The sequence below is a fragment of the Antechinus flavipes genome, chromosome 4 (assembly GCF_016432865.1).
Source record: "Antechinus flavipes isolate AdamAnt ecotype Samford, QLD, Australia chromosome 4, AdamAnt_v2, whole genome shotgun sequence".
In the NCBI taxonomy this organism is placed as follows: domain Eukaryota; kingdom Metazoa; phylum Chordata; class Mammalia; order Dasyuromorphia; family Dasyuridae; genus Antechinus; species Antechinus flavipes.
The window spans coordinates 453017215-453040495 of NC_067401.1; the positions used below are offsets into that span (position 1 = coordinate 453017215).

The 23281-nt window shown below is 32.5% G+C and overlaps 1 protein-coding gene across 5 annotated transcripts in view; it reads left to right on the top strand.

Moving 5' to 3' along the window:
• The window catches only part of LRRIQ3 (leucine rich repeats and IQ motif containing 3), a 225410-nt gene that overhangs the window by 127635 nt on the left and 74494 nt on the right, over positions 1-23281 (top strand). For all 5 annotated transcript variants that reach the window (XM_051999420.1, XM_051999418.1, XM_051999417.1 and 2 more), the window contains one exon: positions 14236-14374. In XM_051999420.1, coding sequence (XP_051855380.1) covers positions 14236-14374 — 139 coding nt within the window. The remainder of the gene's footprint in view (positions 1-14235; positions 14375-23281) is intronic.

Here is a 23281-nt window from a genome sequence, read left to right on the forward strand (position 1 = left end):
AGCATCATAATAGCTTGAGGATAAAAAGGAGTGCCTAAGGTTGGGCCCATAGACAGTTCAGAAAGTGACAATAAGAAAGACTATCTTGAATTACTTGCCATCTAGAGGAGGGGGTGTGGGAAAGAGAGGAAGAAAAAAAATTGGAATAAAAGGTTTTACAAGAGTGAATGTTGAAAACTATGCATGTTTTGAAAATTTAAAAAAAAAAAGAACAAAAACTAAAAAAAGAAAGATTTGATATTGATATTTAGAGTTATCATTGCTCAAACCTTGGGATCAGAATGTGATAATAATAACAAACTCTCTAAAAACAAAGGGAAAATAAAAATGAGTAAGCAAAGGAGAACTCAGCTATTGATAGCTATTATGGGGATAGGAAAGTTCTGGGTTCACATTCAGAGAAAGATAATGGAGTTTAAGATGTCACTCCTTTTTTAATGAAAAATATTAAGTGGCCACAAGCCCCAAAGGACTTTTTGGAAGAATTTTTTAAAGGATTTCAAAATAAAATAAGAAAGTTTAAGGGAAAAAAAAAGATAGATCCAAGAAAATTGAGAAAATTATGAAAAAGTCAGCCAACTGGAAGCCAGAAACTTAAGGAAGAAACGAATTCCTTGAAAACTAGAATTGAGTAAGGGGGAAATTAATGGCATTAGAGGATACCAAAAATAAAACAAAAACAAAATGAAGTAGAAGAAAATGTGAAATAACTCATTAGAAAAATAATTGAGGAGAGAAAATATACAAATAGGTGGAATTATATTGTAAATTATAGTTAAAAAAAGAATCTTGATACAATATCATAATAAATTATTAAAGGCAATTGTCCTAAAATTCTAGAAGAATAATAAAAAGCAGAAATAGGAAAAAAAATCTACTTATCCCCACCTAAAAGAGATTATGGGAGGAAAACGTTACAGGAATATTATGACCAAGTTTTAAAGCTCCCAGGATAAGGAAAAAATATTGCCAACAACAAGAAAGAAATGAATACCTCAGAACTGATCAGGAATATACAAGACCTAGAAGCTACTATGCTGAAGGACCATAAGACTTGAAACACTTTATTTCATAGGACTAAAGAATACAATCAAAGGTAACTTATCCAGCAAAGTTAAGTATAAAAATGAATGAAAAATTTTAAAAAGGACATTTAAGAAATTGAAAGTCTTTCAGTTATTTGTGACAAAAGAACAGAATTTGACAGAAAATTCAACATATAAAGTCCAGGAGAAATAGAAGGTAAACATTAATGACCAAAGGGACTTAATAAGGTCAAAATGTGTAATGTGAAAATGTTAGCAGAAGTCTCATGATTGTCATCATTATTTGGGTAGTTTGAAAGAAAAGCTTGGACTGAGCTGTGTGTGATGGAATGATTTTAAAAAAAGTCATAGGGAGAAATAAAAAAATGAGTAATTCTCTCATATGAGACATAAAAATAAATCGATACAGAAGAAGCAAGAAGAGGTACTGCTAGAACCTTATTCTCATCAGAAATGGCTAAAGAAGGAATGGCATACATCTAGAAAAGGATATAAACATTTTGCAGATTTAGAAAAAATAAGAGACTTTAGGTGATAGGATAGGAAGGAACATTTAAAAGAGTGTGTAGATTAAAAATCAGGAAGGGGGAAAGGGAGAAATTATATGAAAGATAGAGGATTGGTAAAGAGGAAAAGGGGATTTTTAAAGTTTTGAGTAGAATAAATAGGGAAAGTTAATGGTTAGAAGTAAATTAGATGAGTAAAGAGGAAAAGGGAAAACAGGGCAAAAGAAAATAGTGAATAATAGGATGGAGAAAATATATAAGAATTATAACTTAGAATGTGAATTGGATAAATTTACCCACAAAACAGAAATGGATAGCAGAATTAATTAAAAATCTGAATTCAACTATGTCATTTTCAAGGAACATAATAAAAATGAGAGACTCACAAGAGATAAAGAACTAGAGTAGAATTTATTCTGTAAAGAAGGAATAGTTATAATTTTAAAATAAGATTTAAAGATAAAAATAGGGGAACTACACTCAACTCCATATTGTTCTAGAACATTTAAAGTAACTAGATAGCATAAAATAACCTGAATGGATACCTGCCAAAACAGACACAGGAACTACATGAACATAAACACAAAATACTTTTTCTACAAAATTAGATTTAAATAATTAGAAAAATATTCATTGTTCATGAGTAGAGTCAATTTAAGTTAAAAATGAATTTTAACTAATCTATTCAATGCCATGCCAAATAAGTCATTAAAATTAGAAAAATAATAAAATTCATTTGGAAAAACAAAAAAACCCAAGAATTTCAAAGAAACTAAAGAGAAAAAATGTAAAAGGAGATTCAGTAGTACTTTAAACTAAGACCATTTTTGAAGTGTAAAATGAATTATTTTGATTATTTTAAATAAAATATTCCTTTTAAAAATGAAACTAACCAATAATAGAAGAAAAGCACAAAATTAGGGAAAACAACTTGAATAGACAGATAGAATATGGTTGTGATGAAATATTTCTGCAATATAAAAAATGATGAGCTGGTTGATTTTGGGGTAAAAACCAACATGGAAAGATTAGATCTATGAAACAAGATGTTATTAGCCTTCAGAGAAAAAAAACTAATAAATGGAAATATACGAATTATGAATATGTGTATATGTATGTATATCTGTGCATGTATGTACATATATATATATATACATATATATATGTATGTATATATATATATATATATATATATATATTATATATATATATATATACACACACACACACACACGTATGCATTTTTGCATTGGCATTAAGTTGTGTCCTCTAGAGTGGGGGGAGCAGGGAAGGAGAAAAAAAAAAGTAAAATACAAAGCACATAGCAGAGAAAAAAGAAAAGCTAGAAAGAAGAAGAGAAAATCTGGGTGGCTTTTAAAACAGTGTGTTGGATTTATTATATAGGTTTTCATAAAATTAACATTTATTGTTTTATATTGAATCTCTCATCCTTTGTTGTATACATGCAAATGTTCTCTGACTTTTTACTCATTTTATATTTGTTATATTTAAATTAAATAATTAAAAAGTATAAAAATAATTTGTATTATAGCAAATATTAAAAACAATAATATCTTTATAAGATGCTTCCAATAAATGATTTTTTTGGTGCATTAGGAAATTGACTAAGCATAGTGGATACAGTGTACTTCATAACTAGAAAGACCATTAAATCTTGCCTCTGACACATGCTACATGTTTCACTCTGGGCAAGTCACCCTCTGAGTGCACTAGATTTTGTGACTGTGTTCAACCACCTCTTTCTTCTGCCACTGTACTTTTTCCCATTGGTTAAATGTTCTTCCTACATTGTGTGGAAGAACTCAAATCAGCCAAATAAAGGACCCTTCATTGCCCATACTTTTCTGCTGCGTCCCTACATGGGTACCTTTCCCCTTCCCTTCCCCCACCTACTTCCTTTTTTGGCAATTGTCTCTTCCAATAGACTGCAGGCTCCTGGAAGGTAAAAGTTTGCTTTCATTTTCATGTCTATCTCTTAGGACGGACTTAATAAATGCTCCTTGATTTGACTTAATCTGAATTAGACTTTAAAATGAAGAGAAAGAGCCAACAAGTATTGGTAAAGAAAATTGTCTCTTTGGGAGTTCCTTTTATCAGTGAAATCATAGATCTAGTTTCCTATTTTCATTTGGTTCAACAACCAAATAAGATAGGCAACTATAATTTTTATTATTCACATTTTTAAATTAAAATTTGTTATTTTCAAAATATATGCATGGGTAATTTTTCAACATTGACCCTTGCACAACCTTATATTCCAAATTTTCTTCTCTTCCCCTACCCCTCTCCTAGATGGCAAGCAATCCATTATATATTAAACATGGTAAAAGATATATGTTAAATCCAATATATGTAGACATATTTATACAATTATCTTGCTGCACAAGAAAAATCAGATCAAAAAGGAAGAAAAAAAGAAGAGAAACAAAACAAAATGCAAACAGCAACAAAAAAAAGTGAGAATGCTATGTTGTGATCCACACTCAGTTCCTACAATCCTCTCTCTGGGTGTAAATGGCTCTCTTCATCACAAGATCATTGGAACTTAACCACGTTTTTTTTTTTAACCAATGAGAAGACTGAGACTTACCATGGTTAAGTGGTTCATGATAATTTTGTCATTTATATCTCTATTTAATCTCCTCAAATACATTTTAAATTCTTGGATGATAATAATTATGATTTCTTTCATCTTTGTATTCCTGGTCCTCAAAGTAGTGTTTTGAAATTTGTAGGTAATCAATCCCTATATGCTGATTTAAATCAAACAGGACAAAAGAAAATGAGATTATCACCATTCTAATGCTAGGTTCTTTATTGGGCCTGATGTAGCTTAAAATCGTATTAGCCTTTTTGGTAAGAAACACCTTATTGCTGAATTATTTTTAAATTATAATTAAGATAGCTGTGCATTCTCACTTTGCAAATATGAGTCTATATAGGAGTACAATTATGTGTAGATGTTCATGACAACTTTTCTTGTTCAGTGAATTCAATCATGTCCAATTCTCTGTGATCTCATTTGGAAAACCCCAAATGGTAAAGATACTGGAGGGTTTGCCATTTCCTTATCTAGCTCATTTTACAGATAAGCAACTGAGATAAACTCTGTTAAATACCTAAGATCATGCACATGTCAGAGACCAGATTTTAACACAAGAATATGATTTTTCCAGATTTCAGGTTCAGTAGTCTATCTGCTGTATCCTCCTGAGACTTAAGTCCCTACAATAACTATCTCTGATATTTCTGTGTCTAAAACAGATCTGACAAATGTTAATATTTATACCACCTCAAGATTAGTCAGCCTAAATTTAACAAAACTGGAATGAGGCTAAATTTTAAATTAATCAAGATGGTGTAGTGCTGGATTTAGAGTTAAGAGGACATGAATTTCAATACAACCTCAGAAACATACCAACATCCTGAACCTGGCCAAATCCCTTAATCTATTTATCTCAGTTCTTCATCAGTAAATTACAAATAATAATAATAGCACCTATCTTTCAGATTTATTGTGAGAATATAATGAAATAATATTTGTAAAGTTTCTTTTGTTTTTTGTTTTCAATCTTTAAAGCACTATATAAATGCTAGCTCTTATTGTTATTTATTTCAAGGACACAACATTGATGCAAGCAGCTAAAAGATCTGATCCCCTTCTGTCATATCATTATTATTATGTATTATCTTATTAAGAAAGATCAGCAATATGATTATTAAATAAACAAAATTCATATGATAAATTCAAAGTAGCAAAAGATGGGATACAAGAGTAGGGCAGGGTAGAGAAAGCTGAAGTCATTCTTAACTGCTACTGAAAAGGGATATAAAAGAATATAGGATAGAAAAACGAGAATAAAGCCTGGAACACATGAGAGGAATGTCTTGAATCCATAAATTTGTCTATAATTACAATTATTTACTTTTCTTTCAATTCTTTACTAGTAAGAATAGGTAGATAAATAGGTAGATAGATGGCTAGATGGATAGAGAACCCGAGAGAGACAGAGACAAAGACAGAGAAATGGAGAGACAGAAACAGAGAGACACAGAGGTAGAGACAGACACAGGGAAATATTTATGTCTTAAATTTATAAGAAATAAGGAGGATTAATGGAGTAGAGTCTGTTGCCATTGGATAATGACACGGAATTTTTCCTGGTCACTACCTTAAAAAACATAGTAATTAAAAACTCTCCAAATTACAATCATTTTAAGACACCTTTAAAAATTATCTTTTAAAAAATCAAAAACTTTTGTGAGCCCAGAGTAAGCTTCCTTGTCTTCCTAACAATAAAAAGTTGTTAATTGCTTTTCAGTGATGTCTGACTCTTAATGACCCCATTGGAAGTTTTCTTTTTATTTTCTTTTACTTTTTTAAAAAGCTTTTTGTTTACAAAACATATGCATAGGTAATTTTTCAACATTGACCCTTGCAAAACTTTCTGTTCCAACTTTTCCCCTCTTTCCTTCCAGCCCTCGCCTACATGGCTGGTAGTCCAATACAGGTTAAATATGTTAAAATACATGTTAAATCCAATATATGTATACATATTTATGCAGTTATATTGATGCACAGGAAAAATTGGATCAAGAAAGAAAAAAAACCTGAGAAAGAAAACAAAATGCAAGCAAACAACAACAGAAAGAGTGAAAATACTTTCTTGTGGTACATATTCATTTCCAACAGTTCTGTCTCTGGGTGTGTATGGCTCTCTTCATCACTGAACAATTGGAACTGGTTTGAATCATCTCATTGTTGAAGAGAGCTATGTCCATCAGAATTAATCATCATGTAGCTAAAATGTATAATGATTTCCTGGTTTTTCTCATTTCACTCAGCATCAATTCATGTAAGTATCTCTAGCCCTTTCTGAAATCATCCTGTTGGTTTATCTTACAGAACAACAATAATCCATAGCATTCATATACTATAATTTATTCAGCCATTCTCCAACTGATGGGCATCCATTCAGTTTCCAGTTTCTGAAAAGGGCTGCCACAAATATTTTTGCACAGATAGGTCCCTTTCCTTCCTTAAGATATATTTGGGATACAAGCCCAGTAGTAACACTACTGGATCAAAAGTTATGCAGAATTTGATAACTTTTTGAGCAGAGTACCAAATTGTACTTCAAAATGGTTGGATCCCTTCACAGTTCCATCAACAATGTATCAGTGTCCCAGTTTTCCCATATCCTTTCTAACATTCAGAATTATCTTTTCTTCTCATATTAGCCAATCTGAAAGGTGTGTAGTAGTATCTCTGAGTTGTCTTAATTTGCATTTCTCTGATCAATAATAATTTGGAGCACCTTTTCATATGACTAGACATAGTTTCAATTTATTCATCTGAAAATTGTCTGTTCATATCCTTTGACCATTTATCAGTTGGAGAATGGCTTGAATTCCTATAAATTTGAGTCAATTCTTTATATATTTTAGAAGTGAGGCCTTTATCAGAACCTTTGAATGGAAAAATGTTTTCCCAGTTGCTTCTCTTCTAATTTCATCTGCATTAATTTTGTTTGTGCAAAAACTTTTTAACTTAATATAATCAAAATTACCTATTTTCTGATCAATAAAGCTCTCTAGTACTTCTTTGGTCACAACTTCTTTCCTCTTCCACAGCTCTAAGAGGTAAACTATCTTATATTGTTTGAAATTTATTATAATATCATTCTTTATGTCTAGATCATGAACTCATTTTGACCTTATTGTGGTGTATACTGTTATGTGTGGGTCAATGCCTAGTTTCTGCTAGTCTCCAACTTTCCCAGCAGTTTTTGTCAAATAGTGAATTCTTATTACAAAAGCCGGGGTCTATGGTTTGTTAAACACTAGATTACTAGTCATTGACTATTTTGTCCCGTGAACCTAACCTATTCCACTGATCAACTGCTCTATTTCTTAGCCAGTATCAAATGGTTTTAATACCACTGTTTTATAATATACTTTTATATCTGGTACAGCTTGACCACCTTCATTTGATTTTTTTTTTCATTAATTTCCTTGAAATTCTTGACCTTTTGTTGTTCTAGATGAATGTTATTGTTATTTTTTTTTTCTAGGTCAATAAAATTGTTTCTTAGGAGTTTGATTGGTATAGCAGTAATAGATTAATTTAGGTAGTATTGTCATCTTTATTATATTCATTGGTACTATCCAAGAGCCCTTGCTATTTTTCCAGTGCTAAATTTCCAATTTCCAAGACTTTGTGTGGAAAGTGTTTTGTAGTTTTGGTCATATAGTTCCTTACTTTCCCTTAGCAGACAGATTTTTTAAAATAACTTTTTATTGATAGAACTCATGCCAGGGTAATTTTTTACAACATTATCCCTTACATTAACAGGGTAATTTTTTACAACATTATCCCTTGCATTCACTTCTGTTCCAATTTTTCCCCTCCCTCCCTCCACCACCTCCTCCAGATGGCAAGCAATCCTTTGCATGTTGAATAGATTACAGTATATCCTGGATACAATATATGTGTGCAGAACCGAACAGTTTTCTTGTTGCATGGGGAGAATTGGATTCAGAAGGTATAAATAATCTGGGAAGAAAAACAAAAATGCAAGCAGTTTATATTCATCTCCCAGTGTTCTTTCTTTGGGTGTAGCTTCTTCTACCCATCTTTGATCAATTGAAACTGAATTAGCTCTCTTTATCGAAGATATCCACTTCCATCAGAATACATCCTCAAACAGTATCATTGTTGAAGTATATAATGATCTCCTGGTTCTACTCATTTCACTTAGCATCAGTTCATGTAAGTCTCACCAGTCCTCTCTGTATTCATCCTCCCTTGGCAGACAGATTGCCAAATATTTTATACTATTGACACTTATTTTAAATAGAATTTCTCTTTGTATCTCTTGCTGTTGGATTTTATTAGTGATGCATAAAAATGCTGATGATTTATGTGGAGTTATTTTCTATTCTGCAACTTTGCTAAAATTGTGGATTATTTCTAATAGAGTTTTAGTTGATTCTCTAAGCATACCATCATATCATCTGCAAAGAGTGATAATTTGGTTTCCTCATGACCTACACTAATTCCTTTAATCTCTCTTCTCTTATTGCCAAAGCTAACATTTCTAATACAATAATTAAACAATAGTGATAGTGAGCAACCTTGTTTCACCCCTGATCATATTGGGAATGGTTCCAGTTTATCTCCATTATATATGATGCTTGCTGATGATTTTAAATAGAAGCTACTGACTATTCCTATACTCTCTAGTGTTTTTTTTTTTTAACAGGAATGGATGTTGGATTTTATCAAATGATTTTTCTGCATCTATTGAAATGATTATATGGTTTTTGTTAATTTATTTATAGATATAGTCAATTATGCTAATAGTTTTCCTAATATTGAACCAGCCCTGCATTCCTGGTATAAATCCTACTTGGTTATAATGTATTATTATCATGGGGATGATTTCTGTAATCTCTTTGCTAATATTTTACTTAAGATTTTTGCATCAATATTCATTAGGGAGATTGGTCTATAATTTTCTTTCTCTTCTCATCCTACCTGGCTTTGGGATCAGTGCCATTCTATGTCATAAAAGCAATTTGGTAGGAGTCCTTCATTCCCTATTTTTTTCAAATGGTTTATATAGCATTGGAGTTAATTGTTCTTTAAATATTTGCTAGAATTCACATGTAAATCCATCTGGTCCTGGTGATTTTTTCATAGGGAGTTGATTATTAGCTTCTTCTATTTCTTTTTCTAAAACAGGACTATTTAAGTATTTTATTTTCTCTTCGGTTAATCTGGACAATCTATATTTTTGTAGGTATTCCTCCATTTCACTTAGGTTATTAAATTTATTAGCATATAGTTGGGCAAAGTAACTCCTAATTATTGCTCTAATTTCCTCTTCATTGGTGGAAAGTTCTCCCTTTTTATTTTTGAGAATAACAATTTGAATTTCCCTTTCCTTTTTCTAATCAAATTAACTTTTGAAGGTTTATGTATTTTGTTGGGTTTTTCATAAAACCAACTCAGTTTTATTTACAATTCACTAGGTTTTTTTTTAACTTTTAATATAATCTCTCCTTTTATTCTAAGAATTTCAAGTTTGGTATCTGATAGAGGATTTTTAATTTGTTCTTTTTTCTAGCTTTTTTAGTTGCAAGCCCAATTCACTGGTCTTCTCTTTCTATATTTTATGCAAAAAAATCATTTAGAAATATAAAATTTCCCTTTATTATCACTTTGGCTGCATCCTACAGATTTTGGTATGTTGTCTCATTATTGTCATTCTCTTGGATGAAATTATTAATTGTTTCTATGATTTGCTGTTTCATCCACTCATTCTTTAGGATGAGATTACTGCATTTCCAATTACTTTTTTCCCTGTTTTTTCCCCATTTTTTCCTATTTTCCCTGGCTTTTTATTGAATATAATTTTATTGCATAATGATATGAAAAAATTACTATTTCTGCCTTTTGCATTTGATTTTGAGGTCTTTGTGTCTTAATATATGTTCAATTTCTGTGTAGGTTCCATGAATGTCAAGAAGAAAGTGTATTCCTTTCTGTTTCCATTCAATTTTCTTCAAAGATCTAGCATACCTAACTTTTCTAATATTCTATTTACCTCTTTAACCTCTTATTATTTTGTGGTTTGATTTATCTAGTTCAGAGAGAGCAAGGTTGAAATCTCCTACTATTATTGTTTTGCTTTATGTTTCTTCTTTCAGCTTTCTTAACTTCTCCTTTAGAAATTTTCATGCTATACCACTTAGTACATACATGTTTAGTATTGATATTACTTCATTGTCTATGCTACCCTTTAGCAAGATATAATTTCCTTCCTTATTGCTTTTAATTAGATCAATTTTTGCTTTTGCTTGATCTGAGATCAGAATGGCTACTCCTGCTTTTTTTTCCTTCACCTGCAGTATAATAGATTTGCTACAGCCTTTTACTTTTACTCTGTATGTATCACCGTGCTTTATATGTGTTTCCTGTAAACAACATATTGTATGATTCTGGCTTTTAATTCTGGCTTTTAATCCAGTTTGCTATCCACCTCCACTTTATGGAAGAGTTCACCCCATTCCCATTTACGGTTAAAACTACTAATTCTGTATTTCCTGACATCTTATTCACCCCAAATTATACCTTTTTCCCCCTTGTTCCCTTTCCCTTTCCCCCAGTATTTTACTTATGAGCACCAATTGCTCTCAAGCAGCCTTCCCACTCTAGAGTCCCTCTCCCTTTCTTATTCCTTTTCTCTACTATTTGTTTTTTCTTTTATTTATCCTACTCTTTCCCTTTTCCCCTCCCACTTTTCTATAATGTGATTGAAGTTTCTCTGTGAAATCAAATATGTCTAATATTTTCTCTTTGAGCCAAATCTGATGAGAGTAAGATTCATACAGTGCTCACCTCCCCTCCTTTATTTCCCTCAAATATAATAGATTTTTTTGTTGTTGTTGGGTGATTTTGGTGTATGTGGCAAAAGGAGCTGTGGAGCAGGAAATAACCTGAGGAGGGAGAACATTGTGTGCATGGGAAGAACATGGGAAGGCAGTAGTGAAAGGTTATTTACCCTAAGATTAATAATTTTTTTATTGAATAGTCTGTACTGTGAGGGGATAAAGAACAAAGAAAGTTGGGTATGTGATGATGTAAGGAGATGGTATGTAAGAAGGAATGTAATTGCGAGAGAAGAGACGCCATTATAGAAGATGCAGAGTGTTTAATAAACACTTGCTGTGCTTAACAACATCTGGTGTCCCGGGTGCTCTGTGGGGAAAGAACACAGCTATAGAGAGCTGTGCCAGATATGTCTGAAGACCAGGGAAGGTAGGAGTCCAGTTGAGACCCTCTTGGTGAGTAGAGGGACCCTTACACTTTGCCTCTCGGTGAGATGTAATTTCCCATATTTTGCTTCCACTCTCCCCGCCCTTTTTTGTTACAATAACCTTTCCACCATTAGTTTCTTTTTTATATTATAACAGTAAAATAAAATTATATGTAGACTCTCTATGTATACTCATAAAAGAAATACAGCTCTCAAGAGTTCTTTTTACCTTTTTTATATTTTCCTTGAGTTCTATATTTGGAAGTGATATTTTTGGTTTAATATAAAGTCTGGACTAGCTCCCTGGAGATCTCAGGAACAGCTGCATCAGGCTAAGTAGAAGTCCTTGGTCTTTAGGGGGAGAAATGAAGGAGACAGACAAACCACCACAAGGCTCACCACCAACTTCTCTTCTTGTTCTGCCACAAAGTGAAATCTCTCTTGTTTCACCCCACCCTCTAATCCTTGCCTATGATTATCTGTATACACCAAACATTGAGTAAACATTGATAGTGAGAAGAGCCGTTTTTCTAAACATATGCTAATAAAGTCATTGTGAAATAGGTAATTAGCCTTAAGTGCCTGGTTGTCTGATTCAAGCACACCTTTTTTAAGAGTTTCAGCCCTTTACAATTTAGCTCTGATCTTTTCATCAGAAATAAATGGAATTCACCTGTTTCATTGAATGTCTATCTTTTTCCCTGAAAGAAATTGTTCAGTTTAGTGGAATAATTTATTCTTGACTGCATTCCAAGTTCCTTTGCCTTTCAAAATATCAGATTCTTCAAAATATCAATCCTTTAAGGTAGAAGATGCTAAGTTGTGGATAATCCTGGGTAATTTTTTTTCTGGCTGCTTGTAATATTTTTTCTTTGGTCTGATAGTTCTGAAATTTAACCATGATATTCCTTTGAGTTGTAATTTGGGGATCTCTTTCAGGAGGTTTTCCATGAATTCTTTCAATGGCTATTTTACATTCTGATTCTATGACATCCAGACAGTTTTCTTTGGTGATTTCTTGGAAAATAGTGTCTCGGCTATTTTTTCATCATGGTTTTCTGGAAGTCCAATAATCCTTAGAGTGTCTCTCCTAGATCTATTTTCCAGGTCAGTTTTTTTTTTTAACCAAATAGGTATTTTACATTAAAAAAATTTCATTTTGTTGATTTTGATTGACTGATTCCTGTTGTCTCATTGAATCATTCATTTCTATTTGTTCAGTTTTGTTTTATTGACTTTTCTTCATTAACTTTTTTAAACTTTTCTTTTGTATTTGTCCAATTGGATTTTTAAATGAGTTGTTTTATTTTATCAATTTTTTTCCATTTCACAAATTCTGCTTTTTTAAGGAGTTATTTTCCATTTCCATTTCACAAATTCTATTTTTCAGGGAGTTGTGTTCTTTTTCCATTTTGTCAACTCTTAGTTTTTAAGGAGTTATATGCTTCCATTTCACTAAGTCTATTTTGTAGTGAATTTTCTTCAGATAATTTCTGGGCTTTCTTTTCCAAATACTCTTGTAAAACTCTCATTTCCTTTCCCCATTTTTCTTCCAGCTCTTTTTTAAGATCTTTTATAGTTTCCTCTAGGAGTGCCTTGTGTGATGGGGACCAATTTATATCATCCTTTGGGACTTCATATGAAGACAATCTGCCTTTACTTTCCTCAGGGTTTGAAATCTATTCTTCTCTTTCACCATAAAAAGTATTTATGGTCAGATTCTTTTAGCTTTTTTACTCATTTTTTTTAAATTGAGATCTATTTTGGGGGCAAGGGAGATTGTCCAAGCTTCTTTTACAAGTAGCAGCAGCTGCAGTGCTGACTCACTCCTGGTGCTGGCTGGGTGTGGCCAGATCTGGTGAGATTCTGGCATTTCAGGGTTCACTATTTACCTTTTGGGTTTGTGTGTTTTATAACTTTATAACTGTCTTGCAACCAGGCCAGAGTAGCCAACACTGCTGTATATTCCTCCCCATAGATTCTCCAGCCCAAGGCTGCATAGCCTGCACTTTATGTCTGTACTCAGCCTGCTTGTGCTTGGCTTGTTTCCCTCCATGACTGATTGAAACAGAACTTTTCTGGGGAGCTTTGAAATTATCTTCTGTTGGTAATTTGTTGCATTCCCAATATTCATGGATTCTGCCAGTCCAGAACTAATTCAGAGGCTGGATTTGGTAATTAATATGAGGGTCATGATAGGACGTCAGAAAGAAACATGTGTTCTCTCTGCCATCTTGGCTCTGCCTCTAAAAAGCCAATTAGGGTTTTTTCTGAAAAAATATACTAAAGTACTTTGCCATTTCATTTTCCAAATCAGGAAATTGAAACAAACAAACAAGCAAAAATAAGATTAAGTGACTTGCCTGGGGTTGCACAGTTAAGTATCTAAGGTCAAATTTGAACTTACAAAGATGAATAACCAAAATGTTCAGACATTCCTTCCACTGTGGCACCTACATACTCCAATAATAAGGTATCTTTGCTGCTTAAAGAGTGGAAGTCTTTGATGTTTCTTAGCTAGAGGATGAGCAAAGGATTGGCTTAGTCCAAGAGTAACAAATTGTAGGGTCAGAATGATATTCATTCATTCACTTATACACAAAGCAAAAGTGTATAAAACAAAACAAAACAAAAAAAAAAAAACATCTAAATGGGGTAAGAATGGAGCTATCAGAGGTTATCCCAATCAAAAGTTTAATATTTAGAATGTTAAAGGATATGGTTTTCCTTCAATGAACTATGGTGGTAGCTTAGAATATTAACTACCTACAACTAAAAGCAACACGAAATTTTCATCCCTTAAGTCTCTTTAATATTTTGTTTTGTTCTTTTTTTTAGGTTAAGTCCATCTACATGGGAAAAGACCTTCACTGTAAACTATTATCACTGAAACATAAAGCCTTTCTTTCCCGTGCTTTATCTGAATTACGAAGAATAGAAACACCAGTACCATTCCCAAAGTTAAGCCACATAAAAGGTCAGTCACAGAAATCTTTTTTTTTTTTTTCCATTTTCCCCTTCAGTAAATTATTGGAATGAAAAGAAGTTATAGTTTTGTTGAAACCTGGCACAAATTTCAAACCACAAAAACCATATATTGAGAATACTGGATAAAATGACATCTCTCATAATTGTGTAGAGGTGTGTATATGTGTTGTGTTGTGTGTGCAGACACATATGTTTCAAATTTATCAACATACTGTGTGGGTGAGGTGTGCAGGCTGACCTCAGTTTGGACTGCAACATTATTCTTGTTATTTTTAATAGCAATGTCTTTTCTCTAATCCCAATTATTTTAATTCTTTCTTTTTTTAAAAAAATATTTCTATTTTCCCTAGTTACATGCAAAACAACCTCTTTTTGGTTATACATGTAAATTTATTTTAAAATATTTCCATATGAATCATGTTGGGAGACAAAAATCAAAACAAAAGAGAAAAATCACAAAAAAGTGAAAATAATATATATTGATCTATATTCAGTCTTCATAGTTCCCTCTCTGGATGCAGATGGCATTTTCCATCCAAAGTTTATTGAAATTGCTTTGAATAACTGAACCCCCGAGAAGAACCAAGACTTTCATAGTTGATCATTGCACAATCTTGCTTCTGCTATATGCAGTGTTTCCTTGTTTTGACTGTTTCACTCAGCATTAGTTTGTGTAAATCTTTCCAGGCCTTTCTAAAATCAGTATATTCATAATTTTTATAGAACAATGATATTCCATTACTTTTATATATTATAATTTATTCAGCCACTCCCTAATTGATGGGCATCTGCTCATTTTCCAACTCACAACCACAAAAAAAAGCTGCTATAAAGATTTTTGTACATCTGGGTCCTTTCCTCTTTTTTATTATTTCTTTGGGATGCAGACCCAGTAGTAGTACTGCTGGGTAAAAAGGTGCACGCAGTTTTATAATCCTTTGGGCAGAGTTTCAAATTGCTCTCTAGAATGATTAGATCATTTCACAACTGCACCAGCTATGCAATAATATCCCATTTTCCCCCACAGGCCCTCAAACATTTGTCACTGTTTTTTTCCATCATCTTAGCTAATCTGATAGGTGTGAGGTGGTACTTCAGAATTGTTTTAATTTGCATTTCTCCAATTAATAGTGATTTGGAGAATTTTTTCATATGAGTGTAGATGACATATTTTGTCATCTGAAAGTTATCTGTTTTTATCCTTTGACCATTTATCAATTGAGAAATGGCTTGTATTCTTATAATTTTTGTCAATTCTCTATATATTTTTAAAACAAGGACTTAATCAGAACTACTGTCTGTAAAATTGTTTCTCAGCTTTTTGCTTCCCTTCTAATCTTTTTTGCTTGGGCAAAAGCTTTTTAATTTAATGAAATCAGTTAGCCATTACACAATTTATAATATCCTCTAACTCTTCTTTGGACATAAATTCCTCCCATCTCCAAAGATCTGATTGTTCTTCTAATACACTTATGAGTTTCATCCTTTGTGTCTTAACCATTTTGATCTTATTTTGGTATGAAATGTGAGATATAGGTTTATGCCCAGTTTGTGACATAATTTTTTCCAATTTTTTTCCAGAAATTTTTGTCAGATAATGAGTTCTTATCCCAGAAGGTACATTCTTTGGGCTTGTCAAACAATAGATTACTCTTCTCATTGATTTGTGTCTTAGGTATTTAACCTATTCCACTGATCCACTATTCTATTTCTTAGCCAGTACCAAATATTTTGATGACTGCCGCGTTATAATATAGTTTTAGGCCTGATATGGCCAGGCCACCTTCCTTTGCGTTTTTAAAAATCCCCTTGATATTCTTGACCTGATTATTGCCTCTTATTTCATATTTTGTGTGTACTTTACCATTAATGCATATTAATGTATGCATTGTAGCTTTCAATAGAAAATAAAGTACTTGAAGGGAGAGGCTGGTTTTTGTTTTTAAAACCCTTGATCCTAGCACATAGTCATTTATGGACAATAGGCTTAATGAATATTTACTGAGTTAATTCACAGCCCTCATCAAAATTGTGACATATATAACTGCTTTTAATATCACATAAAACAACAACAACAATAACAACAAGACATTGGAAAGATCCTCAGCTTTACATTTATGATTGAACAGATTATTTAATAAATTGTATTGTTTTAATTTGCATAATATCTATTAATTATTGAACATTTGTTTAAAATAATAAAAAATTTAATTTTTACAAATGTCTAACTTGGTCTTATACCTTTTTTACAACATGGAAGTGATCGTGGGTCACTTGTCAAGTTGTACTCAGTGAAAGATTGTTTATTTGTTATATAAGGACAAGTCTAGTTAATTTCAGATCCATAATATAAGGTTAGCCTAGAACATTTTCATTTGTTTGGTTTAGTTTGGTTTTTCTTTGAAATGAACTTCTTGACCACTGAGTCAGAAAAATGCAATTGGCGAAAATATCTGTGTCAGCAAAATTAATTATTTGGGGAGTATTAAAATAATTATTTCTAAATGCTCATTTTTACTTTAGTGCAGCATAGCATCTGATCTATTTTCACAATTCACAATTGCACTGAAGGGATGGATAGAAAGTAATAAATAGATTCTGCCTTAGCTTTTAGGGTTCTCTTCTGATAACTATGCTTAAAACTGTGACTTATGAGCTCCCAAAGTTGTGCTTTACCTTTATTATTCAACTATGGACACAATTGGCTCAAAGGAATTTACTGAAATTACACATTAAGAAGGGAAGCTAAAAAAAAAATAGTTGTCTTTATGAGCTTGGGTCACACTCTCCTCCCAAAATATACAGCACCCATATGGAAGAGTCAGTACAAATTTAGAGTACAATGTGAATTAAAAATGAAGGGAGAAAGTGATGTCAAGATACCTGACAAAACAAGAATTGTAGAACTTAGATAATCTTTCATTCCTTGTTGAATTGTTGAAGAGCCTTCTCCATCTTCTTCCCTCCTCCCCCATTCCCACATTCACCACCAAGTGTAGGATTTCTTGTGAATGAGTTCCTTGACTGGGTGTATTCTGCATATTTAGTGAATCTCAATTGCCAATGCTATAATGAGTCTCATGACTTTGGACAGTTCTCTTTCTGTTCTCAAGTAACTCTGCACCTTGAAGTCTCAAGTATCTTGGAGGTACCAAAATTCCAAGGGCTCTTTACCTTGCTTGTTTTATGAATCTTTTTGGCAGTCTGGCAAAGCCCATGGGCCTTTTCTCAGAATAAAATGAATTAAAAAACTGTTACATTTTAGTCAGATGTTAGTGGAACTAAAGATCTACTTTTTACCCATTTAATTTCAGAGACTTCTTAAGATCTGTTGATCCCTTCTGAGTGTGGCTTAGATTTAAGAATCAGTGGTAAAGAGAGTGTATTTTTCTAACTCCTAGTGGATTATGATTCCTAGTAATTAAGTATCCCAGTTTTAATACTTGATAGATGATTTAGGGGACAGACAATTCCTTTCCCATGTTCTTATTTCACCCTCCTAAATAAGCCCAGGGACCTCCTCCAAAGCTATTAGAAAATCCATAGCTATGAATTACTGTGCTGGATCTGGAGGTTAGTTACTTAGAATTTGCTGAGCATGTGGCCCATTTCTAGCTAGAGCAAATCAGTTTTTTCTTATTCATTCAAAAGACTTGTTCATTCTTCACAAAAGAATCACCAGGAATGGCCTGATTTTTGGTAATTAGTTTAGCATCATGGTAATATTTTTTAAGACATTTTGGGATTTCCTGGGATGTGGAGTGGGGTGGGAGACAAAAACCACTTACCTTAGTGGCAAAGTTTACTGATTTTACAAATGTCACATAAGCTGATAATTGAATAATTTTGTAGTTAATTTCATACTGAGCTTTATTTTAAAAGTATTGAAATTTGCTATTTTATTTTATCATTGGGAATTTTAGAAAAAAAAGTCTCAATTTATCTGAATCCAACCTAACTTAGTCTAATGCTATAGAGCTTTAATTTTCTCATCCATTATTTTCATTCTTCTTTCTATTAAAAAGTGGAATGAGAGAGGGAAGTAGAGGAAATAATTTTATTTCCTCACTTCTCAGTCTCTTACCTTGCCTCAGTAGATAAAATGGATTGCTCTGACAACATTAAAATATATCTTTTAGATTCTTCATGTGGAAAATGAAGAAAGTCTAGTAATCTCTCTTCCTCTTCTTCCTTCTCTTTCTCTGTCTCTCCCTATCTCTCTCTATCTCACTCTGTCTCTGTGTCTCTGTCTCTATCTCTCTGTCGCTCTATCTCTGTTTCTCTCATTTGAGCAGTAGTCCTACAAAGAACACTCCTTGCATATTATCTCCAACAGATCCCATAGGCCAGTGGTAGTAGCTAGGGTATTTATTTTACAAATTCATAATTAGGTTATGGGAAAAGAAGCATTTTAAAACAATTTATTAATTAGAGAATCAACCAAAAACATCTATTAGAGACTTAAATGTTTCTGGCACTACATTCTCCTATACTATGAGGGCAGAGATAGGATAAACAATATGGCCATACGTAACATATCTACAATGTAAATGGAAGGACATCTCAAAGGACCAGTCCTGCAGGGGTGAGGACTGAGAGTAAAACCTCCAGGAGGTGAGTTTTGAGTTTAGCCTTATAACAAATCAAGGAAGTCACAAAAACTGAGGGCAGGAGAATGAGGACTTTCGGCATGGGGGACTGCCTGGAAAAAGGCAGAGGCAGATAGAGTGCCTGAGTAGCAAAGGATGTTTTAACTGGATGGTTGAGTGTAAGGGAAAGAATGAAGTGTAAGAAAACTGGAAAGATCAGGAGGAACCAGGTTGTGAAGGGCTATAAATGACAAAAAGCATTTTTATATTTCATCCTGTACATAATTGAGAGCTAATGGAATTTTTTTGAGGGAATGTTGATGTGTCTTTGAGAAGGAATGGAAAGGCTTGGAGAAGGAAGGAAATCTGTCATCAGAGGAAAAGTGGATTGTCTCAGTAAGTGTGAAAGAATTATCTTGTTGCACGGAGGACCCAATGAAGATTATGTAATCTTCATTTTTAGCAAACTTGGCCACCAAGCTTTCATAAAGGGAAGCAAAGAAGATGGGAATCATCCAGGTTTTGGGTTCCCGATCTCTTAGATATTTGCTTCTGATCTCTTTTCACTCAAACAATTCTAAATAGCTCATAACCATTCAAAAAGACAAAAACTTAGATTTTGAATGTTGGACTCGATTTAACAAATTTTAAAAAATTCCATGACTTGGGGAGGGGAAAGACAACCCCCAATTTAAAGTATCTTATCAGATCAGCCCAGAGAAGGAAATGGATGAAGTGGATTTTGACATGCTATGCCATACCTCTTTTATGTCCTTTTCTAGCTAGTGTGAGCCAAACCCACCCTCGGCTCCAAATTAGTCACTTTTTATTACAGCTATCCTTTTCTTCCTCCCTAACTTAAGTTGCAGTTTCTCTTTCATATCTCCTCAGCAAATATTTCCCTTTTTTCATAAAACTACCTGTCATTGTGGAATAAGTGTTTGTAGGGACATGATAGCTCCATGAATTTTCTAACTGTAGCTTGTCTGCCTAGAAGATGTGTTTTTGGATGAGAATATAAGGAATTGACTATACAAATTCCATCATTTTGTTGGAAGTGCATGATACACCTCAGGCAGCAATTTTAGCCATAAAAGCTATGTTATCCTAGTAAAAAAAAAAAAAAACTTTCTAGTTAATATGACTGGGGAACCAGCCAAACCTCCCTGGTTATTTCAGGACAGCACACATTGTTCAGTGATTATATAAGAAAGAAATTCAAATCTTTTACAAAAGGCCAGCTGTTAAACTCAAAGATATTTCTGAGAAGAAGCTGATACTTCCTGTGTAAGTGTAAGGTTGAGGGGGTTAATGATTGAAGGGTCATTATATCAAAGTGCCCTGGATCAGATTTATACAATTCTTAGTAATTTTATCTTGATTACCTACTTTGACTTGATCTAAACCCATTTATGGCTTTGAAATTAGATGGGTCTGGAAGAATTTTTGTGGTTTTCAGTAAAATGTATTTCATTTTCCAATGCCTACATTTTTCTTCCAAATTCATCCAATTCATTCCACTTTGCTGATTTATTTCATCAATGCTCTAGGTAATTTTAACTGCATTTTTTCTTCCTTATGATTTCATAAATTGCTAGAATATTTGATTCTTTTCTTTTTAGTATTTTTGTTACTCTATATACCCTTGCACACACACACATATATGTATATATGTATGTATATATAATATATATATTCACATGTATACATGCATACACATACAGATATGTGTATGAAGTGGTTCTATCAAATATGCAATTAAATATTTGACTTTTTTTTTGAGTTGTACATTTGTAAATTTGTATCTTTACCCAGACTGAGGAGAAAAACAATCAAAATATTAGTCTTTTTCAACTTTGCCAAACCTTTTGTTTTCTCCAACACTCACTTCAATGGTTATGTGACTTCCTCAGTGGAAAAGTTTTGTCTGATGTGCATTCATCCCCACCCATCCTATGTAGTTCTTCCTCATGACCTCTTATAAATTTACCATTTTGGGTCAGCTCAATATATTTGAGGTCAGTATTATATTCTTTTTTTTATTCCTCTTTATTAGTAACACAGCTTATAAAGAATATCTTAGAATCCCTGGCTATTTATAAGCTTAGTCACATGTATTATGATAATTATCTCCTCATAACCCAGGGCAGTGCTCTCTCCATCTTCAAATAGACACACACTCACACAGTGTTAAATGTCATATTTCCCAGTAGGTCCTGTAGGTCTGGTCACACTTGTAGGTGTGGACTCATTTTAAAATTTATTCTTTATATGCCTAGGTCCTGGAGGAACTCCTTTTAAATTGGAGTAAATCAATCCATGTTGGGTTGAATTTCATCAGATATTAATAGATCACTTTGAAGAGTCAGTGAATGTTCATTTCCCAGATGTTTCTGATTTACTTTCTACTTTTATCTGCATATGTTCACAAGATAAACCCACATTCTGACATTCTAGTTTTTAAAATCTTTTTAGATCCCTAATTTATCATTTAATACTTTGGCTTTTCCTCCTAACTTCAAGTCATTTGAGGATTGAACACATTTTTTACCTTGGTCCAAACTGGATGGTTATTAGATAGCTTAGGGCCAAGAACAGATCTTTGAGATTGTCCAAAAGAGACCTCTGTCCAAAAATATGTCTCAGATGTGATTGCTACTTAATGGGTCCAGCCTTTCAAACAGCCAAACACATGACACCTCCAAAACAGCTCCAAATATCCCATCACATTCACAAGAATAGCATGAATCTTTGTCAAATGTTTTGATAAAATTGAAAGATTCAGTAGCATCTGGCTAGAAGACTGAATAAGTGCTCATTTCAAAGGCCAGTTTTCACTTAATTCAATTCAATTCAATTCAATTCAATACATTTTAATTCCTTTCTTTTAAGACAGAATTCTAAGTACTTGAAATGTAAAGATATTAATAAGAGCCTCTTCAAGAATATTGCATTTTATGGGAGTAATTATAGTATCAATACAGACATATTAATATAAAGTAACATCATGAAAGAGAAAGTACAAGTAAAAATATCAGAAGGGCTTACACAGAGGAGTGGTGGCCAGAAAAGGGAGTTTTAGATTGAGAAATACAAAGAGGGAAGCTGATTAGGAAAAAAAAATGATTAATAGTTTGTTTTATATTTAAATAAATAAGACACTTATTTAATTACAGTTGAAGGAAGAAAACAAGCATTTCTTAAGTACCTATTATATCAAATTCTGAAGCCATGAAGAGAAATAATTCCAATGAGGAATGGGTAGGGGAATAAGCATTTCTTAACTACCAAATATAAGATCACTTATCAATTGCAGAATAACACATTCATATAAATTTGAGAAATATTACTATATATTTGAGATATGGGAACTTTATCAGAGATAATTGCTGTAAATGCTTTTCCCACAACTTTATTCTTTGCTTCTTATCTTAGTGAAATTGGTTTAGTTTATGTAAAAACTTTTACATTTTTATAATTTAATAAATATAATATATTATCCATTTTGATATCTTATAATACTCTAAGTTTCTTATCTAGTCATAAATTCTTCCCTTCTCCATAGATATGGCAGGTAAACTATTTCTTGCTCTCTTAATATGTTAATGGTATTATCCTTTTTGTCTAAATTTTGTGCCTATTTTGACTTTATATTGGTATAGGATGTAAGATGATGGTCTATACATATTTTCTGCCATACTGTTCTACAATTTTCTAAGCAGTCTTTTTTTTTTTTTTATCAGATACTAAGATCTTGTACCAAAAGCTTTGGTTTTTCTGTTTTTCAAACACTAGATTACTGCAGTCATTATATGAGTGTTTATTGTGTACCTAATCTATTCCACTGATCAATTATTCTATTTCTTAGCCAGTATCATATGATTTTGATTTTTAAAATTTTATAATACAATTTAACATCTGGTGTGGCTATGTCATTTTGCTTCACTTTTCCTATTAATTTCATTAATAATCTTTTGTTTTCCCAGATAAATTTTGATGTTATTTTTCTTCCTATAGAAAATAATTTTTGATAGTTTGAATGGTATGGCACTGAATAAATAAATTAATTTAGGTAGAACCATCATTTTTGTTATATTGGCTATGTATATCCATGCACAATTTATATTTTTCTGTAATGGGCTGAGGCTTGAGTTGGTGCACTGAGGTCCCAAGCACATGAGGCTAAATAGTAATTGGACCATAATCTATTAATATATAAGCTTGGAGAAAGAATGGCCCCCGCCCACTCTTTGTGCAAGTCCTGATATGTTGTATAGGAAATGACGATTTTGGTGGGTGGAGGCAGG